The 17,115-nt window shown below is 39.6% G+C and overlaps 1 protein-coding gene across 6 annotated transcripts; it reads left to right on the top strand.

Annotated features, from left to right (window-relative positions):
* The first annotated feature begins 11,693 nt into the window (after positions 1 to 11,693).
* LOC149841323 (alpha,alpha-trehalose-phosphate synthase [UDP-forming] 6-like) lies at positions 11,694 to 16,654 on the top strand. Of its 6 annotated transcripts, none has more exons than XM_090003762.1 (5): positions 11,701 to 11,807; positions 13,016 to 13,121; positions 13,227 to 15,348; positions 15,537 to 15,810; positions 15,902 to 16,654. In XM_090003762.1, exons 3-5 carry the CDS (start codon positions 13,361 to 13,363, stop codon positions 16,196 to 16,198), a joined length of 2,559 nt encoding a protein of 852 aa, XP_089859888.1. In that variant the 5' UTR covers positions 11,701 to 11,807; positions 13,016 to 13,121; positions 13,227 to 13,360; the 3' UTR covers positions 16,199 to 16,654. The 6 variants fall into 6 exon arrangements, with proteins under 6 accessions (XP_089859885.1, XP_089859888.1, XP_089859887.1 ...); XM_090003761.1 differs by lacking the exon at positions 11,701 to 11,807 and adding an exon at positions 11,886 to 11,979; XM_090003764.1 differs by lacking the exon at positions 11,701 to 11,807 and adding an exon at positions 12,014 to 12,190.
* The last annotated feature ends 461 nt before the right edge of the window (positions 16,655 to 17,115 follow it).

Below are 17,115 nucleotides of genomic sequence, written 5' to 3'. Positions count from 1 at the left end.
TTTGGTAGGTGCAACTTCCTTTAATTTGAGATGATTTGGTGGATGCCCATGAAGGGCATAGCAACGAGCCTTAATGTGGCCTAAGAGTTCACAATGCTCATATTTAGGTCGTGGCTGATTTCGGCGATGACCTCTACTAGCCGAAAATTTTGATTGCCAAGGCTAAGTTCTTAGAGGTGGAGTTTAACGACATGATAAGCTTCTGTGTTTCTTCTTATAGCCCTATTGAATAGACTTTGCTGATATTAGGGAGAGGCTCAATGGTCAAAATTTGGCTTCTGATGGCGGCAAAAGAATTGTTGAGACCCATTAAAAAGTGGTAGACTTTTTCAGTTTCTTGAGAGCTCGTCAGTTCTTTGAAAGCTCCACAACTGCAATCTGGTATTGGGATTTAAGAACTGAGTTTGTCCCAATACGTCTTCAAAGTTGTGAAGTAAGAAGCAAGTGAGTTTTGTTCATGTCGCAGTTTAACAATCAACTTATTTAGTTGGTAGATTCTCGTGGCATTTCATTGAGAAAATCTTTCCTCAAGGTCTCTCGAGCTCCGTAAAAGCCTTAACAAGCTAATCTCGAACAACAAAGGTGCATATTGCACTAAAGCTTGATGAATTAAAAAATCAAGATTTTTATTTCATCAATGTTTAGTGCACTATGATCTTATTTTTCATAAAATTCATTTAATTCGAAGCATGGTATTTTAATAAATATTCGATGATATGCATATCCATGGATCAAGAAAAAAATCTAAAATTATATTTTTTAAATGTGTAGGGCATTTAGGACACAAAGTTGTTTAAGAGTAATTAATTTTGTCACACACACACATCGGATGTGTTGGGCATCAAAAGAGGCTGGGTGTGCTCTACACATCCAATTATGTACATTTTAGGTGTGTGTGATGGGGTGACGGGTGCTATCTTCGATAATAATTCTATCTCTACCAAAGTAAGGACACAAGTTTTTAAGATTACCTTCATCCCCAGTAATATGATTTTCTGCCCTGAAATCAATGTACCAAACTCCATCATTCTGCTTTAAATTCAACCCTGCTAAGGTGGCCAATAGAAGCCGTCTATCCATCGATTTCGTCATGATCCCCCAATTTTATTTGGTGTAATTTTATTTTGTGAGCTCAACACTTCAACATACCTGGGATCATCTTTATACTAGCCGTTTGCTTAACATGTTCAGATTTCTTGCAAATATAGCTCATGGGTATTTTCTTGTTCTCATAAGAAATAAGAGGTGTATTAAGAAGTGAGAGCAACCCACACTGTTCCTGATTATCTCCTTGCCCTATGCTCTCATGCCTCTTCTTTTTTTCTCAAACTGTGTGCTTGATTGAAATAGGTACCTGATGACTACATGCTACTCTTGTAGGATTCTCAACAGATCTTCTTAAATTCATTTCAAATTGCATCAACTTAAAAAATAAAGCTTCAAAAGTAAGGAGTTAATCAAAACAAGATAAGGTAGTATAAATAACATTGTATTTAGGTCTTAATCTATTAAGAACATGTTTCCGGCAGGGAAGGGGGTTAAACCCCCTGCCGGAAAGGCAGGGGGTTTAACCCCCTGCTGGAAAGGCTGGGGAGTTTAAACCCCTGCCGTGCCGTCATCCCTTTACGGCATGACAGGGGGTCGACCCCCCTGCCTTTCTGGCACGGCAGGGGGTCGACCCCCCATGCCGAAAAGGCAGGGGGTTTATCCCCTTCTTGAAACGCGACGGTCGGTCGGCGGGGCAAACCTGTCTCCAGCGAGGCGACGGTCGGTCGGTGGGGCGACGGCTCGGGCGGAACGCGGGGCGGCAGGCGACGGGGCGGCGGGTGGCGGAGGAAGGCGTCGGGCTGCGTAGGGAGGGCGGGAGAGAGGAAACAGGAAAAGAGGGAAAAGGGCTCTGATCAGATTTACGCGAAAATTAGCGACGGATTGGCGACGAAATTATTCTGTCGCTAAGCCGACGTAAATATATACAACTCCTTAGCGACGGAATATGTTTGTCGCTCACGGCGTCGCTAAGTAGCGACGACAAAATACAGTCGCCCCATCCGTCGCTAACCGCAGCATGTTGTTGCGACAAAACTGGTCTGTCGCTAAGCCGTCGCTACGTAGCGACGGCTTAGCGACAGACCATTTTCCATAGCTACATCTGTGAATATCACAAAACGTAGCGACAGATTAGTGACGATCGCTAAGCCGTCGCTAATTGGCGATGGAAAAATGTCGTCGCTACTATCCGTCGCTAATTAGCATTTTTCTTGTAGTGTGTGTGTGTGTGTTATCAAGTTGAAAATTCATAGGTGCAAGCTGTATTGGCTCAATATTATAAACCAACTAATGTGTTCAACATGGTTCCTTTGTTAAGGATCATACCTTGGATTATGTTTTTTTGAAATAAAAATATGATTTTTGAATTATGAAATTTTGCCTTTAGTGTGGACCTTTGATTTTTTAATCTCTTAAAAAAGCTTCACATACATTACAATCTCATGATTCAAATGCTAGTTTCTACTTAAAAAAACCATGTAAATCACATCTATAGGGTCAGAAAAAAATAGTGAAAAATACAATGTTTTCAACTAGCTAGACAGTATGTACAGTGGACTATCCATATAGGGAAAGTGTAATGAACCCCTAAGTTGAAACTCATTGGAGAGGTTGTTTTGACCAAATCTCACCCATAGATGTATTCAGCATGGTTAAAATAGTAAGAATGGTCATTTGAATCATATTTTTCCAACTTAAAAATGACTTTTTGAGGACTGACATTATAAGCCATTGCTTTTTCAACTCGCAGAAAAATCTAACATACACATTATGATCCAATGACCATTTTCTACTAAATAAATATGTAAATCACATCTAGAGGGTCAGATATGCTAAAAGTAACAAAATAAATGTTTTGCACTAGGGAGTTCCTTACCCATGAGAGTAGCAAACATTCATCCATATCTATATATAGAGTAATGAGTCCGTGCTAAACCCATTTGGTGCTAAACTGCATGCTAAATGGGGTTTTCAGCTTCTCCGATGCTTTTTATGCAGTTCTGGCTCTTTAAATGTGTTGGGCATGGTCAATTTACTAAGAATCCACACCTGGATCATGTGTTTTCGATGAAAAAATTATGTTTTGAGCCTTAAAAAATTTACAAAGATTTTGGACCGTTGATTTTTTCAAATTTTATAAAAACTCACCCATGTGTTGGAATCCAACTCTTCAAGAGCCTATCCCTATAAAATCTACATAAATCACACTTGTAAGGTCAGAATTTAAAAATAAAAAGCAAAAAGCCCGAAAAACCTATTTAGCACATGGTTTAGTACCAAATGGGTTTAGCACCGACCCATTACTCTCTCTCTCTCTCTCTCTCTCTATATATATATATATATATATATATATATTAGTAATGATACGAGCACCTACTCCCACCTAATAGAAGATTTATTTTTTCAAATTTCTTAAGTTTGTTTGTTGATCAGACCCTATAGATATGATCTCTATGCATTTTTTTTTGTAGAAAACAAGTTTTGGATCCCGTGATTGTGACATATATGTAGGTTTTTTAAGATCTTCAAAAATAAATGTCCCACAATGTACCAAAATTAATTACTTAAAAAAACCTATTTTTGTATCCAAAAACTAAGATCCAAGGCATGATTCTTATCAAGTAAACCATGCTGAATGCATAATACACCTTTGCTTTCTACTAGGTGGGTGTAGGTGCTCCTGAAGCACCTTAACATTATTATATAATATAATTATTTATTTATTTATTTTAGTGGAGAACATTTATTAGATGTTTTTTTATGTTGAGATATGTTTTGGAAAGAATCCAAAAAACATAGCTCTATATTGCATCAAAACTTTCCAATGAAGAAAATCGCATCTTTTGCAAAACAATTTTATATAAAGCATGTCTTTTAGTAATTAAACAATGATAAATACATCTACAACCTCACATTATTTAAAATGCACTCGCTGTTATGACCTTTTGAAGTGGTCCATAAAACAAATCGGGTAGAAGAATTATATATATATATATATATATATATATATATATATATATATATATATATATATAGAGAGAGAGAGAGAGAGAGAGAGAGGAGAGAGAGAGAGAGAGAGACTTTTATAGGATCTCATCTAATTAGTGAAAAAGAAAGAACTATATTGATTGTGCAATACCTTTCCTGGGAGAGAGAGAAATCTTATCCCTTTTAATTTAATAACATAATCCATTGGTTGCTTAATGGTCATGTTGTGGGCCCCTTGCTCTTCCCACTCGGTATTTGCTTATCCACAACCTTTATTTTATTAGTTTATTACATGTGCTTTAATCAATCCCATGGAAGAGCATCATATATTATCACATTAATTGTGCGTGACACAGCGAATGGTGGTTTAATCTATGCAGTTGACCATACAATATCTCCATTCCCAATGCGTTTTTCATGTAGCTATCAAAACTGCACGCTCCCTGTCGTTTTCTTTCCCTCCCTCATCTTTTTCTTTCAACTGTATGGAGACAACAAATGGAAAGCAGAAGAATTAAATTACTCAATCTTTGGTTGTATACATAATCTGCCTTATTCTACCAGATGATCACAAGTTGCCCTCATTATTAATACAATTATACTATCTCGAGAAATGTTAAGATGGATGGTCGGTAGAGTGTTGCATGCAACACCACTGCACAACAACTACCTATATATATATATATATATATATATATATATATATATATATATATATATATATATATATATATATATATATATAAGTGGTACTCCACTGCCCGTCCATCGCAGCCTTGATGGATGATCATCCCAAAAAGCACTGAAAACTCTTAAAACTTGCCAAAAGCAAATTTTTTCATTTTTTTTGCTTTTAAAGCGGTTTTTAACAGCCATTAAAGGTCTCGATGAAACTGGAACCTTTAGCGATGGTCAAAAATCTATCACCAAAGGCTCAATTTTTCGCTGGGCCTTAAAGTGATAGATTTTTGAAAAAAAGGCAAAAAAAAAAACTCTCTTTTAGCGAGTTTTTACACTTTTTTTTGTGGCTGTCCATCACGCTAAAGTAATATGCTAAACAAAATGTGCCAAATGAGTTTTTCAAGTTTATTTTATTTTATTTTTAAATTCTGACTGCAAAGATATGATCTATGTATTTGATTTTATAGAGATTAGCTCTTGAAGTGTTGGATTCCGACACATGGGTGGGTTTTCATAACGTTCAAAAAATCAACGGTCCAAAATCTTTCAAAGTTTTCAAGGCTCCAAATATCATTTTTTTTCATCGAAAACACATGATCTAAGTGTGGATTTCTTGTAAATCCATCATGCCCATCACATTTATGGGGTGAAAACTGCAACAAAAATACCAAAAGAGCCGAAAAACCCATTTAGCACGTACCCATTTTCTCTTTATATATATATATATAGTCACTAGAATATGAGAACTAGAAATATGGCTATTTCCAACACTTTTTTTGCAAATTCAGCCATGTGGATGTGTTTGACATAGTGAATTTGCCAAAAAAAATAAACCATTGGATAGTGTATTTTCTATGAAAAATTATAATTTTTGAATGCTTGAATATTTATAAAGATTATAAGCTATTGATTTTAAAGCCTTAAAAAAATTCTTATTTATGCATTAAAATCAAATGATTCAAGAGAAAAGAACAAAAAATTGATGAAAATCATGATTCACACATTAGTTATCATTCTCTCTCTCTCAGAGAGAGAGAGAGACCACCTGTTTGCTTTGAACGTCTTGTTGCAAGCTGAGAGGCGCCTAGGTTAGGGCTGTCACCGGGTTGGGTTAGGGTCGACCCGGACCCACCCATATAATAATTGGCCGGGTTTGGATTTTGCCGGGTCACAAAAATGGAATCCCAAACCGGAATTTGCATAATTTTAGAATTTTTTAATTAAAAATATATGTAAAAATACTCCAGCTGGGTAAGGTGCTTGGCAAAATAATCGGGTTGGATAACCCGCAAAATTCACTGCCCAAACCCGGGCCAAATATTAATCTGGCCGGGTTTGGGTTGACCCAAATATTATTTGGGTTGACATTTTGCATGCTCATACCCAGGAATTCAGGTTCAGGGTCGATACAAACCCGACCCGTTGACAGGCATAATCAACCGTGGCGTTATTCAAGTATCTGCAGTTTGAAACTCTACGACTACTCTCCTCATGCCAACTTGGGATGGCTTCTTATTGGCTTTAGTCTTGCAACGAGGGACATGCACTTCGGGTATCAAACTCTTTGTATTGTTCAAGACAAATTTTAGCTAATTGTTTATATATATATAGTTCTTTTAGGATATACCCTTGTTAAGGGTAGGGGTGTCAATAGGTCTGGTTTAGCCGGATCCGACCTGGACCAAACCCTATAGAGTTCCGGTATGGTGATAAATAATAAGACCCAATTAAGACCTGGATCTAGACCTTAAGGTCCGATTAATACATGGATTCAGGTATAGTTTGTAAAATTTTATACCAGACCCGGGCCCAACCTCAGTTCCAATTAAGACCCACAAATTTTCAATTTAAAAATGATAAAAAAATTTATTTTATCGGGTGTGGTCCGAGTCTGGTTCATGTAGTTCTTATCGGGTTCGGGTATAGTTTCTTTTATAGTAGATCTGATTAAACTTGAGTCCAGACTCGATACCATACCCAAAAATTGGGTCCAAGTCTGGTTCCGACCCATTGACACCGTAGTTAAGGGTACATTGTACATTTCCTAGGGCCTACCATTACACTTGTAGTTGTGTCAAGGTGCCAAATACATAGAAATAGAAAAATTGGTTTCTCCTGTACCATCACACAGTATAGAAAACGATGTTTTTAATGTTCCTACATTTTGCAAATCGTACGTCATTCAACATATTTTATTTGCTAGTGTCGGGCTCGGGCTGTCAGATCATGTTTTTATGAGTTTTGAAATTTATGAAAATTTTAGGTAGAGTTTTTTAAACCTTATAAACTTGTTCACATGTCATAAATTTATGATCAGCAACTAGAAAATGAAGTTTGCTGGTCGTAAGTGAAGCTAAGAACACGGTATTGCCTCAGTCCACCATAAGTCTAACTATGTTCATGAAGTGTCGTGGTGTGTTAAGGTGTAGGGGTGTCAATGAGTCGGGTATGATTCGATTCTGACCCGTAGCCGATCTTATAGGGTTAGTGTCTGGTTACAAAGAAGGGGTCAGATTAACTATCCGGTTTGGACCCATGAGGTCCCATTATTAAATGGGTTGGATATGATCTATGAAATTTTATACCAAACCTGGGTCTTAATCCGAGTTCCGATTAAAGTCTGCAATTTTGCATTGTAAAAAAACTTTAAAAAATTTATTAAGTATGAATTGGAACTAATTTATGTAATTCTTATTGGATCTGGGTATGGTTTTTCTTACAAAAGATCTTGACTGATCTGATAACCACATCACTCAGTCAGATTTGGGTTTGGACCACTCATTATAACGGGATCTGACCCGCTGGCAACTTAGGTCATATGTTTGGTATTGTGCCACGTCTCACGAAGGAATATGCTTAGGGATAGGGATGGCAGTGGACCGGGGCGGGGGCAGGGGACAACTTCTCCACCCCGCCTTGTTTCAAAATCTGAACCTCCATCTCCGCCTTTATCCTCGCACAGGGATGGATTTTAACCTCCACCCTCGCCTCCATCCCTTTTTCATGTCCTCCATCCCCAGTCCAAACCGGGGCGAGGCGGAGTGGGGTTCCGTTTTTCCTTAGTCTATACACTATAAGAAAAACATGGATTAGCGATGGACATTTACAACAATTTTTTTTTCGTCGCAAATGTGCGACGGATTAGCGAGAGAAAACTATCCATCGCTAACATTCAAAATATTTGTAAAATTAGCGACATAAATATCTCCCTCGTAATTTCATCGCTAATGAGCGACGGATTAGCGATGACATTTTTTCGTCGCCAAACACTACAAGAAAAAATACTAATTAGCGACAAAATAAACGAAAAAATTATTTCGTAGCTAATCTGTCGCTAATTAGCAAAAAATCCCTCGCTAATTAGCAACAGAATTAGCGAGGGAACAATTCCATCGCTATTTTTCGATTTAAACTGTCTCAGTTGAGGTACAAAATTTTTCCTCTCTCGTTCGAAATTTAAACCGATGACTTCTCGAACGATGATGATTTCGTGGCGGAGGAACGCGAGGAAGAAAAGGAGTCAAAGTCGCTTGCCGGGGCTGGAGGACCTGGCGGAGTCGATTTTCCGGTGTCCAATAGAGCCGACAAGCTGGACCACCCACCATATATCAATTGCCGACCGACCGACCTGAGAAGATCTTCTCGCACCTCTACCTCCGAAAAATCTTTGCCTGCCGCGTCGTGTGCCAGCTGTTCCAGCAGACCCTAACTTGCCCCTTCTTTTTCCAGCGGGTCACTTTTCGCACCACCCTCAGCTGGTTCGTCGTCCACCCCTCGCACTGTCGGAAGTCCTGTCGCGCCTCGTCGGAGTCCCTCCACGTCTACGACATCGAAAGTGACGTTTGGCTCCGCTTCTCGCTTAATTTTTTCCCCTTCTCCTCCGCTATCCCCGTTGCCGCATCCTCCGGCCTCTTCTACCTCTGGCGCGAGTCAAATTTCATTCGCTCTCTCGTCATCTGCTCGAGCAGTGAAAGTGGGGAGAGATCTTTGACATCCTGAGGCGGCCTCGACTGATCCAGGGGAAGGGGGCGAGCCTGCTCATGGTGGGAGGGCTGAAGTCATCGTTCACGACGTCGGAGAGTGCGTCAGAGAGCGCGCCAGAGAGCATGCTAGAGAGCGTGTCGGTTCTGTGCAAAAGACCCCACAGTGGTGGGCCAGGCCGCTCGGGTGCAATGTATGTGGTGTGGTACAAGTTCGGCCTATTGCTGCCGAAATACCGCCCGACAATGAGCAATTTTTTTTTTTAAATTTAACGATGGATATTATCTATCGCTAATTTAAAATAACAATGGATATTATCCATCACTAATTTAAAATAATGACATACTCACGATGGATCATGTTCGTAGTTAATCTGTCACAAATTAGCGACGAAAGTAGTGACAGATAAGTTCTATCGCTAATTAGCGACAAGGATTATGCGATAGACGCTATTCATCATTAATCTGTCGTCAATCCATCGCTAAACTGTTTAGCGATGAATTAGCGACGGATAACATCCATCGCTAATTTAAAATAACGACGGATATTATCCGTCACTAATTTAAAATAATGACATACTCACGATGGATCATGTTCGTAGTTAATCTGTCACAAATTAGCGACGAAAGTAGTGACAGATAAGTTCTATCGCTAATTAGCGACAAGGATTATGCGATAGACGCTATTCAACATTAATCCGTCGTCAATCCATCGCTAAATTGTTTAGCGATGAATTAAAGATGGATTAGCGACGGATAACATCCATCGCTAATCCACGTTTTTCTTGTAGTGACAGTCATCCCTTAAAGGATTGTGAATGAGGCGGGGCTAGGCAGAGAAAAGTGTAATTTCATGCCCGCTTTCACCCCCGCACAAGGATAAATTTTAACCTTCATCCCCGTTTCATGCCCTTCATCCCGGGTTCAAACGGGGCGAGGCAGCCCCGTTGTCCCTGGGTCCACTGCCATTCCTATTGAGGGAAGTGCTAAAGAACCAAATCTTTGATGAGTACCAAGCGTGCCTTCTTTATTACATAAAAGAAAACAAATTAAAGGGCAAAATAGTTATTATCAAAATGAAAAAACCCTAAGCCCCCCATTTTTGGCACCGGTTGACTAACTTACCTCGAGTGGTTGCCAGCTCCGTCATAAAAGGACACTTGTCAAGATCCAACTAAGTAGCAAAATCGCATCTGACGGTATTTATGGCTCATCCTGTGGCCCACCAGTCCCAATCATGATTAGGATGAAAATCAACTCCCTCTTCAACAGTGAAAAGATCAGGTGTGCAATATGATTGTACAAATATTTGTGCATTAAGAACCTGATCACCCTCAATCTTGAGGACAGAGCTGTCAGGCGTGGAGGCCAATACCTGATTAAGGGTGATCGGGTGCTTAATGCACAATTTTTGTGCAATCATATTGCACCCCATCCCCACTCTCCTCAACACCACCGGACGGGCCCCGCCTGGCATCTCACGTGGCATACTCTTACACGTCATTACTAAACGAAAAATCTACTTGGGCTGAGCTGTCCTATCATCACTACCCTCGGCCCAAACTCTGCTTAATTACCTAGGGAGTAATTAGATATGGGTAACACTAGATCCAATTATCGGATTTTATTTCATCAAGACTTGAACCCTATCATACATTTTAAATCCCCATTCAGATCTCTACAAGAAATGCCCACAAAGGCTCTTACCAAGCTGACGGGATGTCAAAAGTTCGAAACCTATGGGTGACATCACATGGCACACTTTTCTCTTTGGCTGACAGTCTGGCAGTTGTGACTCCAAAGCATATCAGGGTGCATGGGTGTGCCATGTGATGTCACCTGATTCTGGCTCGTTCTATTGGATTATAAAAAAAAAAAAATATTACGAAAAATATTGCCAATATTTTGAAAATATTATGACTTTATTACGATATTCATGTTACGTTCTAAAAGTGGATTTTTACTTACTCTTCGTAGTATTTTTATATTTTTTGATATTTTTCAAGATATTTCCAGCCGATCAAGTGTTGTGTGGTACATCACCATTCATTAGTGATCTGGCATTGCCACGGTCAGCAACAAGCAGGGCATGATGATGATGACATCAGGAGCATACTATGGTGGGTCTCGCCTTATGCAAAATGAACGACAGAGATAAACTGGACCGTCGTGCCAATCAGTGGTGTCAACGGGTCGGGTTTGGTTTGGACTTAGGTAAAATCAGACTTGGACCCAGTTTTTGAGTATAGTATGGGGTTCGAACTTGGGTCTAATCGGGTTCACTATAAGAAAAACCATATCCAGACCCAATAAAAACAAAATGAACCAGACCCGATCATACCTGGTAAAACCATAATTTTTATCATTTTTACATTGAAAAATTGAAGGTCTTAATAACTCCGGTCGAGTCTGGTATAAAATTTCACAAATTATACCCGGGTCCATGTATTAATCGGATCTTTGAGTTTGGACCGGATTCTTAATCGGGTCTTTTTATTTATCACTATACCCGGACCCTATAGAGTTTGATTCGGGTCGGGTCTGGTTCGGGTAAACCGATCCGTTGACACCCCAGTGCCGATTCCACGATACCGATGAACGGTGATTCGGCACATCACCGGACCGGTTGCGTGCAATGGAAGACGGTGCGGCGATTTCGTAATTAAGCTAGAAAGCAGGGGCGACTGGCGAGTGGCCTTTCTCGATCAGGAAAGAGAGATGACGTGTCGATACCGTCGACCTTAGGGCTCTGCCTCGACGCCAATAAGCATGATACACGTCAGCAGAAGCATTCAATTTGCACTCTTGTTGCTTCGATGGTTTCCATCTCTTTCGGCAAATTTCTCCATGTGTGTGTGTGAGAGAGAGAGAGGATAACGTTGCACTCAATTTTTTTTTGTTTTTAAATGGCGTAAAAATAAGAAAACAAAAATCTTTGGATAATTGTTATTTTAATGAAGGGAGGTATAAATAGTAAGGGAAGAAGGCAAATGCAGTCAAGAAAAGTAGGGTTTGTTGGTGTAGGCGTGTTAGAGAGAGAGAGAGAGAGAGAGAGAGAGTGGGGGGTGTTGACCTAGTTTCGTCCGGAATCGAAGGCATCGTTATCCGAAGGTAAATGATTTCTAGTTGTTTTTCTTCTTTTTTCTTCACTTGTGAGCTTTTGTTGGTTTTGGTCTTGGTTTTTGATTTTTGATTTTTCTCCTTCCGTTCCTCTTCTTTGGTTGGTTTCTGTGATTTATTCATCTCTCTCTCTCTCGCTCTATGTGGAGTGGGTTTAAGCCTGGTATTTCATCAATCTTTTGCTTCATTTCTTTCTTATTTGGCTTCCTGACATGAAGGAAAATAAGCCATTTTTTTTTCTTTTGTGACTTTTTTTTTGGTGCTGAGTGATCTTGTTGATTAAGATTAGCGGGTTCTTCTCCCTTAAGTTGTGGCTTCTACTGTTGTTCTTTTTTGGTTGCTGGTGTGCCTTTCTGTGCACTCATCTGGTTCAGGTGCTTTTACTGTTTCAGATAATAAATGAGATTGAATGACCCATTAGTTTTTTTTTTTTGAATCTTCATATATAGTGAAAGAGGAGAACATTCCACCATGGATATGAATTTTTGTGCTACAGTTATGATCGTCCGATCACCCTCTGTGTTTGAGATGGACGGACCTCAGCATGGTTATTTTTATCATTTCACCTTGTTTGATGTTAATGATGATCTCGAGTTTGCTCTGGTAGCTTGAATGTATTCTTGGTTTGTTCATTTTCTCTAAAATCCCGTTTCTTCATTCTTCTCGGCCCCGGTCAAAATGGCATTTGATTTGCTCCTAGAAGAAAATTAGAGAAGTAGAAAAGAAAGGCTTTTTTCTTTTTAATAATTCTAAAGGAAAGTATTAATGGTTTTCAAGATGCAGTTTTTATTTTTTTTTCTCCAGTTACTTCTGACGGGTCTCCTTAAGAATATAGACCATGCTATCTTTCTATTTTCTCAGGATGATTAAGTTGTTGGTTTAACATTTTCTTCAAATAGAAGAAAAAAAATTCTTCTCTCAATTTCTTCTTCTTCTTCTACCTTTCTTTTTTGTTTTTTAAGATACTCTCCGACTCTATGTATTTGTCATCAAATATCTTATATTTTCTGGCAACCAGCTAAAGACATAGATGTTTGTTTTCATTGTTTCAATTGTTTGCATTTTTTTCATATCTGCTCAAATTTTTTTCTGAGAGTGGTTTTAAGTTCACGTGTTAGGACTTTTTTTCTTGTCTATGTTTGTTGTGAACACTAATTGTCAGATGGATGAATCCAACTGATGGTGTTTAATTAAACCAGGAACTCCATTTAATGGAATTTGGGTTGGTTGATCGGAATCAAAAGTCTGTGGAGGCGCTCAGGATTGAAAATCCTTTCTGCTACGGCGATTATACTGTATATCGAGGTTTGGAAGCTGGGGATGGCTCTGAACTTTATGAACTTGTGTTGATTTGTTATGGAAAGACGGGTGTGCTGTTTGTAAATCTTTGACTTCTATATGTGCTTGCAGCATTAGGTTGCGGATACTGTGGGGTTTGTGGTGGCTAATTCTTTGTGCTGATTTGCTATAGAAGAACTGATTTCCTGCTATTCATCCTATCGGAATTGATTGCTACTTGTGATACTCCAATTACCCTGTTGAACATGGCATCTAGATCATACTCTAACCTTTTGGAACTTGCTTCTGGGGATCCTCCTTCTTTCAGTCGTGTGGGGAGGAGAATTCCCAGAGTAATGACAGTTGCTGGGATTATCTCTGACATAGATGATGATACATGCAACAGTGTGAGTTCCGACCCACCTTCATCGGTGACCCAGGAACGTACAATTGTTGTTGCAAATCAACTACCCATACGGGCACGAAGAGCGCCTGATAACAGAGGATGGGATTTTAGTTGGGATAAAGACTCCCTTCTTTTGCAGCTGAAAGATGGCCTAGGTGAGGATGTTGAGGTCATCTATGTCGGTTGCCTCAAGGAGGAGATTCATTCCAGTGAACAAGATGAAGTCTCTCAAATTTTGCTGGAGACTTTCAAGTGTGTTCCAGCTTTCATTTCACCTGATCTTTTCAGCAGGTTCTATCATGGTTTTTGTAAGCAACAACTTTGGCCTCTATTTCACTACATGCTGCCTCTCTCACCTGATCTTGGGGGCCGTTTTGATCGTGCTCTCTGGCAGGCATATGTTTCTGTTAATAAGATATTTGCAGATAAGATTCTAGAAGTCATAAATCCAGAGGATGATTTTGTCTGGGTGCATGATTACCATTTGATGGTGTTGCCAACATTTCTACGGAAGAGGTTCAATCGGGTGAAACTTGGTTTTTTTCTGCACAGCCCATTTCCTTCTTCAGAAATTTATAGAACTCTACCTGTCAGGGAAGAGATTCTTCGAGCCCTTCTAAATTCTGATCTGATTGGCTTTCACACATTTGATTATGCTAGGCATTTCCTTTCTTGCTGTGGAAGGATGCTTGGCCTTTCCTATGAATCAAAGCGGGGTTACATTGGACTAGAATACTATGGGCGCACTGTGAGCATCAAAATTCTTCCTGTTGGCATCCACATGGGCCAGCTTCAGTCTGTGCTGAGTCTTCCAGAGACTGAAGCTAAAGTGGCTGAGCTAATGGAACAGTTCCGACACCGAACCATGTTGCTGGGTGTGGATGACATGGATATATTTAAGGGCATAAGCCTGAAGTTTTTGGCAATGGAACAGTTGCTCATTCAGCATCCAGAGTACAGGGGGAAGGTGGTCTTGGTACAGATTGCAAACCCTGCTAGATCCCGAGGGAGAGATGTGAAGGAAGTGCAGGCAGAGACTTTCACGACTGCAAAGAGAATTAATGATGTTTTTGGAAGGCCTGGTTACAAGCCTGTAGTGTTGATTGATAGACCACTTCAGTTCTATGAAAGAATTGCATATTATGTAGTTGCTGAATGCTGTCTTGTAACTGCAGTGAGGGATGGAATGAATCTCATTCCGTATGAATATATCATCTGCAGGCAAGGCAATGAAAGGCTGGATAAGATCTTAAAGTTCAGTCCATCAACCCCTAAAAAGAGCATGTTAGTGGTTTCTGAGTTTATTGGATGCTCACCTTCTTTAAGTGGTGCCATTCGAGTGAACCCATGGAACATAGATGCAGTAGCCGATGCAATGGATTCTGCTCTTGTAATGGCTGGACCGGAGAAGCAATTGAGGCATGAGAAACATTATAGGTATGTTAGCACTCATGATGTAGGTTACTGGGCTCAGAGTTTTCTCCAAGATTTGGAAAGGAATTGCAGGGACCACGCACGGCGTAGGTGTTGGGGTATTGGTTTTGGGTTGGGTTTCAGGGTTGTTGCACTGGATCCAAATTTCCGAAAGCTTTCAATGGAGCACATAGTATCTGCCTACAAGAGAACAAAGAATAGAGCAATTCTTCTAGATTATGATGGCACCATGATGCCTCAAGCATCAATCAATAAGAGTCCTAGCTCTAATTCAATAGATATTCTAAACAGCTTATGTAGAGACCCGAGTAATGTGGTATTTCTTGTCAGTGCCAAGGACAGAAAGACTCTCAGTGAATGGTTTTCTCCTTGTGAAAAGCTTGGACTTGCTGCAGAACATGGATTTTTTCTAAGGTGCTTAGATTTCAATTGTTTCTTCTGTGGTGTTGTTTAATTTTTCTTTGAGCATTGGTTTTACCTAGCATTCAGTATGTACAACATTCATCGATCTCTTGATTACCATCTATGGATTGCTCAACGCTTTTTATATGAACCTTTACAATATGTTATTTTAACTGGGTTGATGTGTATTTTATGTTCAGGTTGAAGCGTAATGCTGAATGGGAAGCATGTGTGCCCGTGACAGACTTGGATTGGAAACAGATTGCAGAGCCTGTGATGAAGTTATACACTGAGACAACTGATGGTTCCACTATAGAAAACAAAGAAAGTGCTGTGGTTTGGGACTACGAGGATGCTGATCCAGATTTTGGATCATGCCAAGCTAAGGAGCTTCTTGATCACCTTGAGGGTGTTCTTGCCAATGAGCCAGTTTCTGTCAAGAGAGGTCAGAACGTTGTAGAAGTTAAGCCCCAGGTTGGTGTAATGCCTCTTTCATAGTTGCATTCATTTGTCTAAGTATTAATTTATGCTCCCAACTCATTTGCATGCATTGCTAAATACACAGGGTGTCAGCAAGGGGCTTGTGGCTGATCGTCTTCTTTCAACAATGCTACAAAGGGACATGGTGCCGGATTTTGTTCTTTGCATTGGAGATGACAAGTCTGATGAAGATATGTTTGAGGTGATCTCTAAAGCCATGGCTGGACAGACTTTGTCTCCCTCAACAGAAGTATTTGCATGTACTGTTGGTCGTAAGCCTAGTAAGGCCAAGTATTATTTGGATGATACAACAGAGATTGTGAGAATGCTGCAGGGTCTTGCTTTGGTTTCAGACCAAGGCCCCAGGATTTCACCTTCATGACGCCCTCCGAAATCACGACCTGCAGGATGTGAATCTTTGGTGCTTCTTATCACGGGGAGTCAGGTTTTTGAATGGGGGTTGATTGATGCAAGAGTCTTGTACCTATACCTACACTTTTTCTTCTGTTCCGCGACACTGACAAGCATCTGGTTCACATGAAGCATTGGGCATTGAGTTTAAATGGGCTTCAAGGATCTTCCACTGGTAATGCAGTAACTTCCAAGTGCGTTTAATGCCCTTCATATTACAATAACATTTTGGTTGTTGTAAACAGAATCACCAAACTCATTTGTATGTTGTGTTCTCATCCCATATACAGTGTAAATTATGTACTTGTCCTAGGAAGTTTTGGGGGACTTTTACTGATAGTCTGATACATACTCGTTTTGTGTAGCTTGATCGGTTTCCCAGAAAGTATTAATAGAAAAGCTTGCAATCATAGCTTTTTCAGTCAAACTTCTCTTTGAGTGGATGATGAAACGTGTTTTAAAGCGTTGGTCAACTGATGCTGAGGAAACATTAAACTACGTTTACTGGGAATTGAAGTCGTCTGTCATCCTCAATGCAGGCTAGTTTCACTGCCACCATAGCCAATCTAGTTACGAGCAAAATACCATTGCTTCAGCTGCACGTCCATCCTCCGTTAAACAAACTTTGAATTTCAAGTTCAGATCTACATTCAGTATTTTCTGACTATTTTTTGCTTGTATATCACAACAAACGCACAATAAAAAAGAAAAAAATCACAACAAACCTAAAATTTTAATAAAATCAAACAAGAAATCATGATTAATGCTAATTGAAAAACAAACAAAGAAAACCCTAAAATCCTAACAGAAATCAAATATAGAATGATAATTATTTTTAATTGAAAAGAAAAAATAGAGAAAACGATCAAAACCCTAATTGGACATTTA

This window comes from Nuphar pumila, chromosome 4 (assembly GCF_984573655.1).
Source record: "Nuphar pumila chromosome 4, dmNupPumi1.hap1.1, whole genome shotgun sequence".
Lineage (NCBI taxonomy): Eukaryota > Viridiplantae > Streptophyta > Magnoliopsida > Nymphaeales > Nymphaeaceae > Nuphar > Nuphar pumila.
This window is presented reverse-complemented; position numbering and strand designations above follow the sequence as displayed.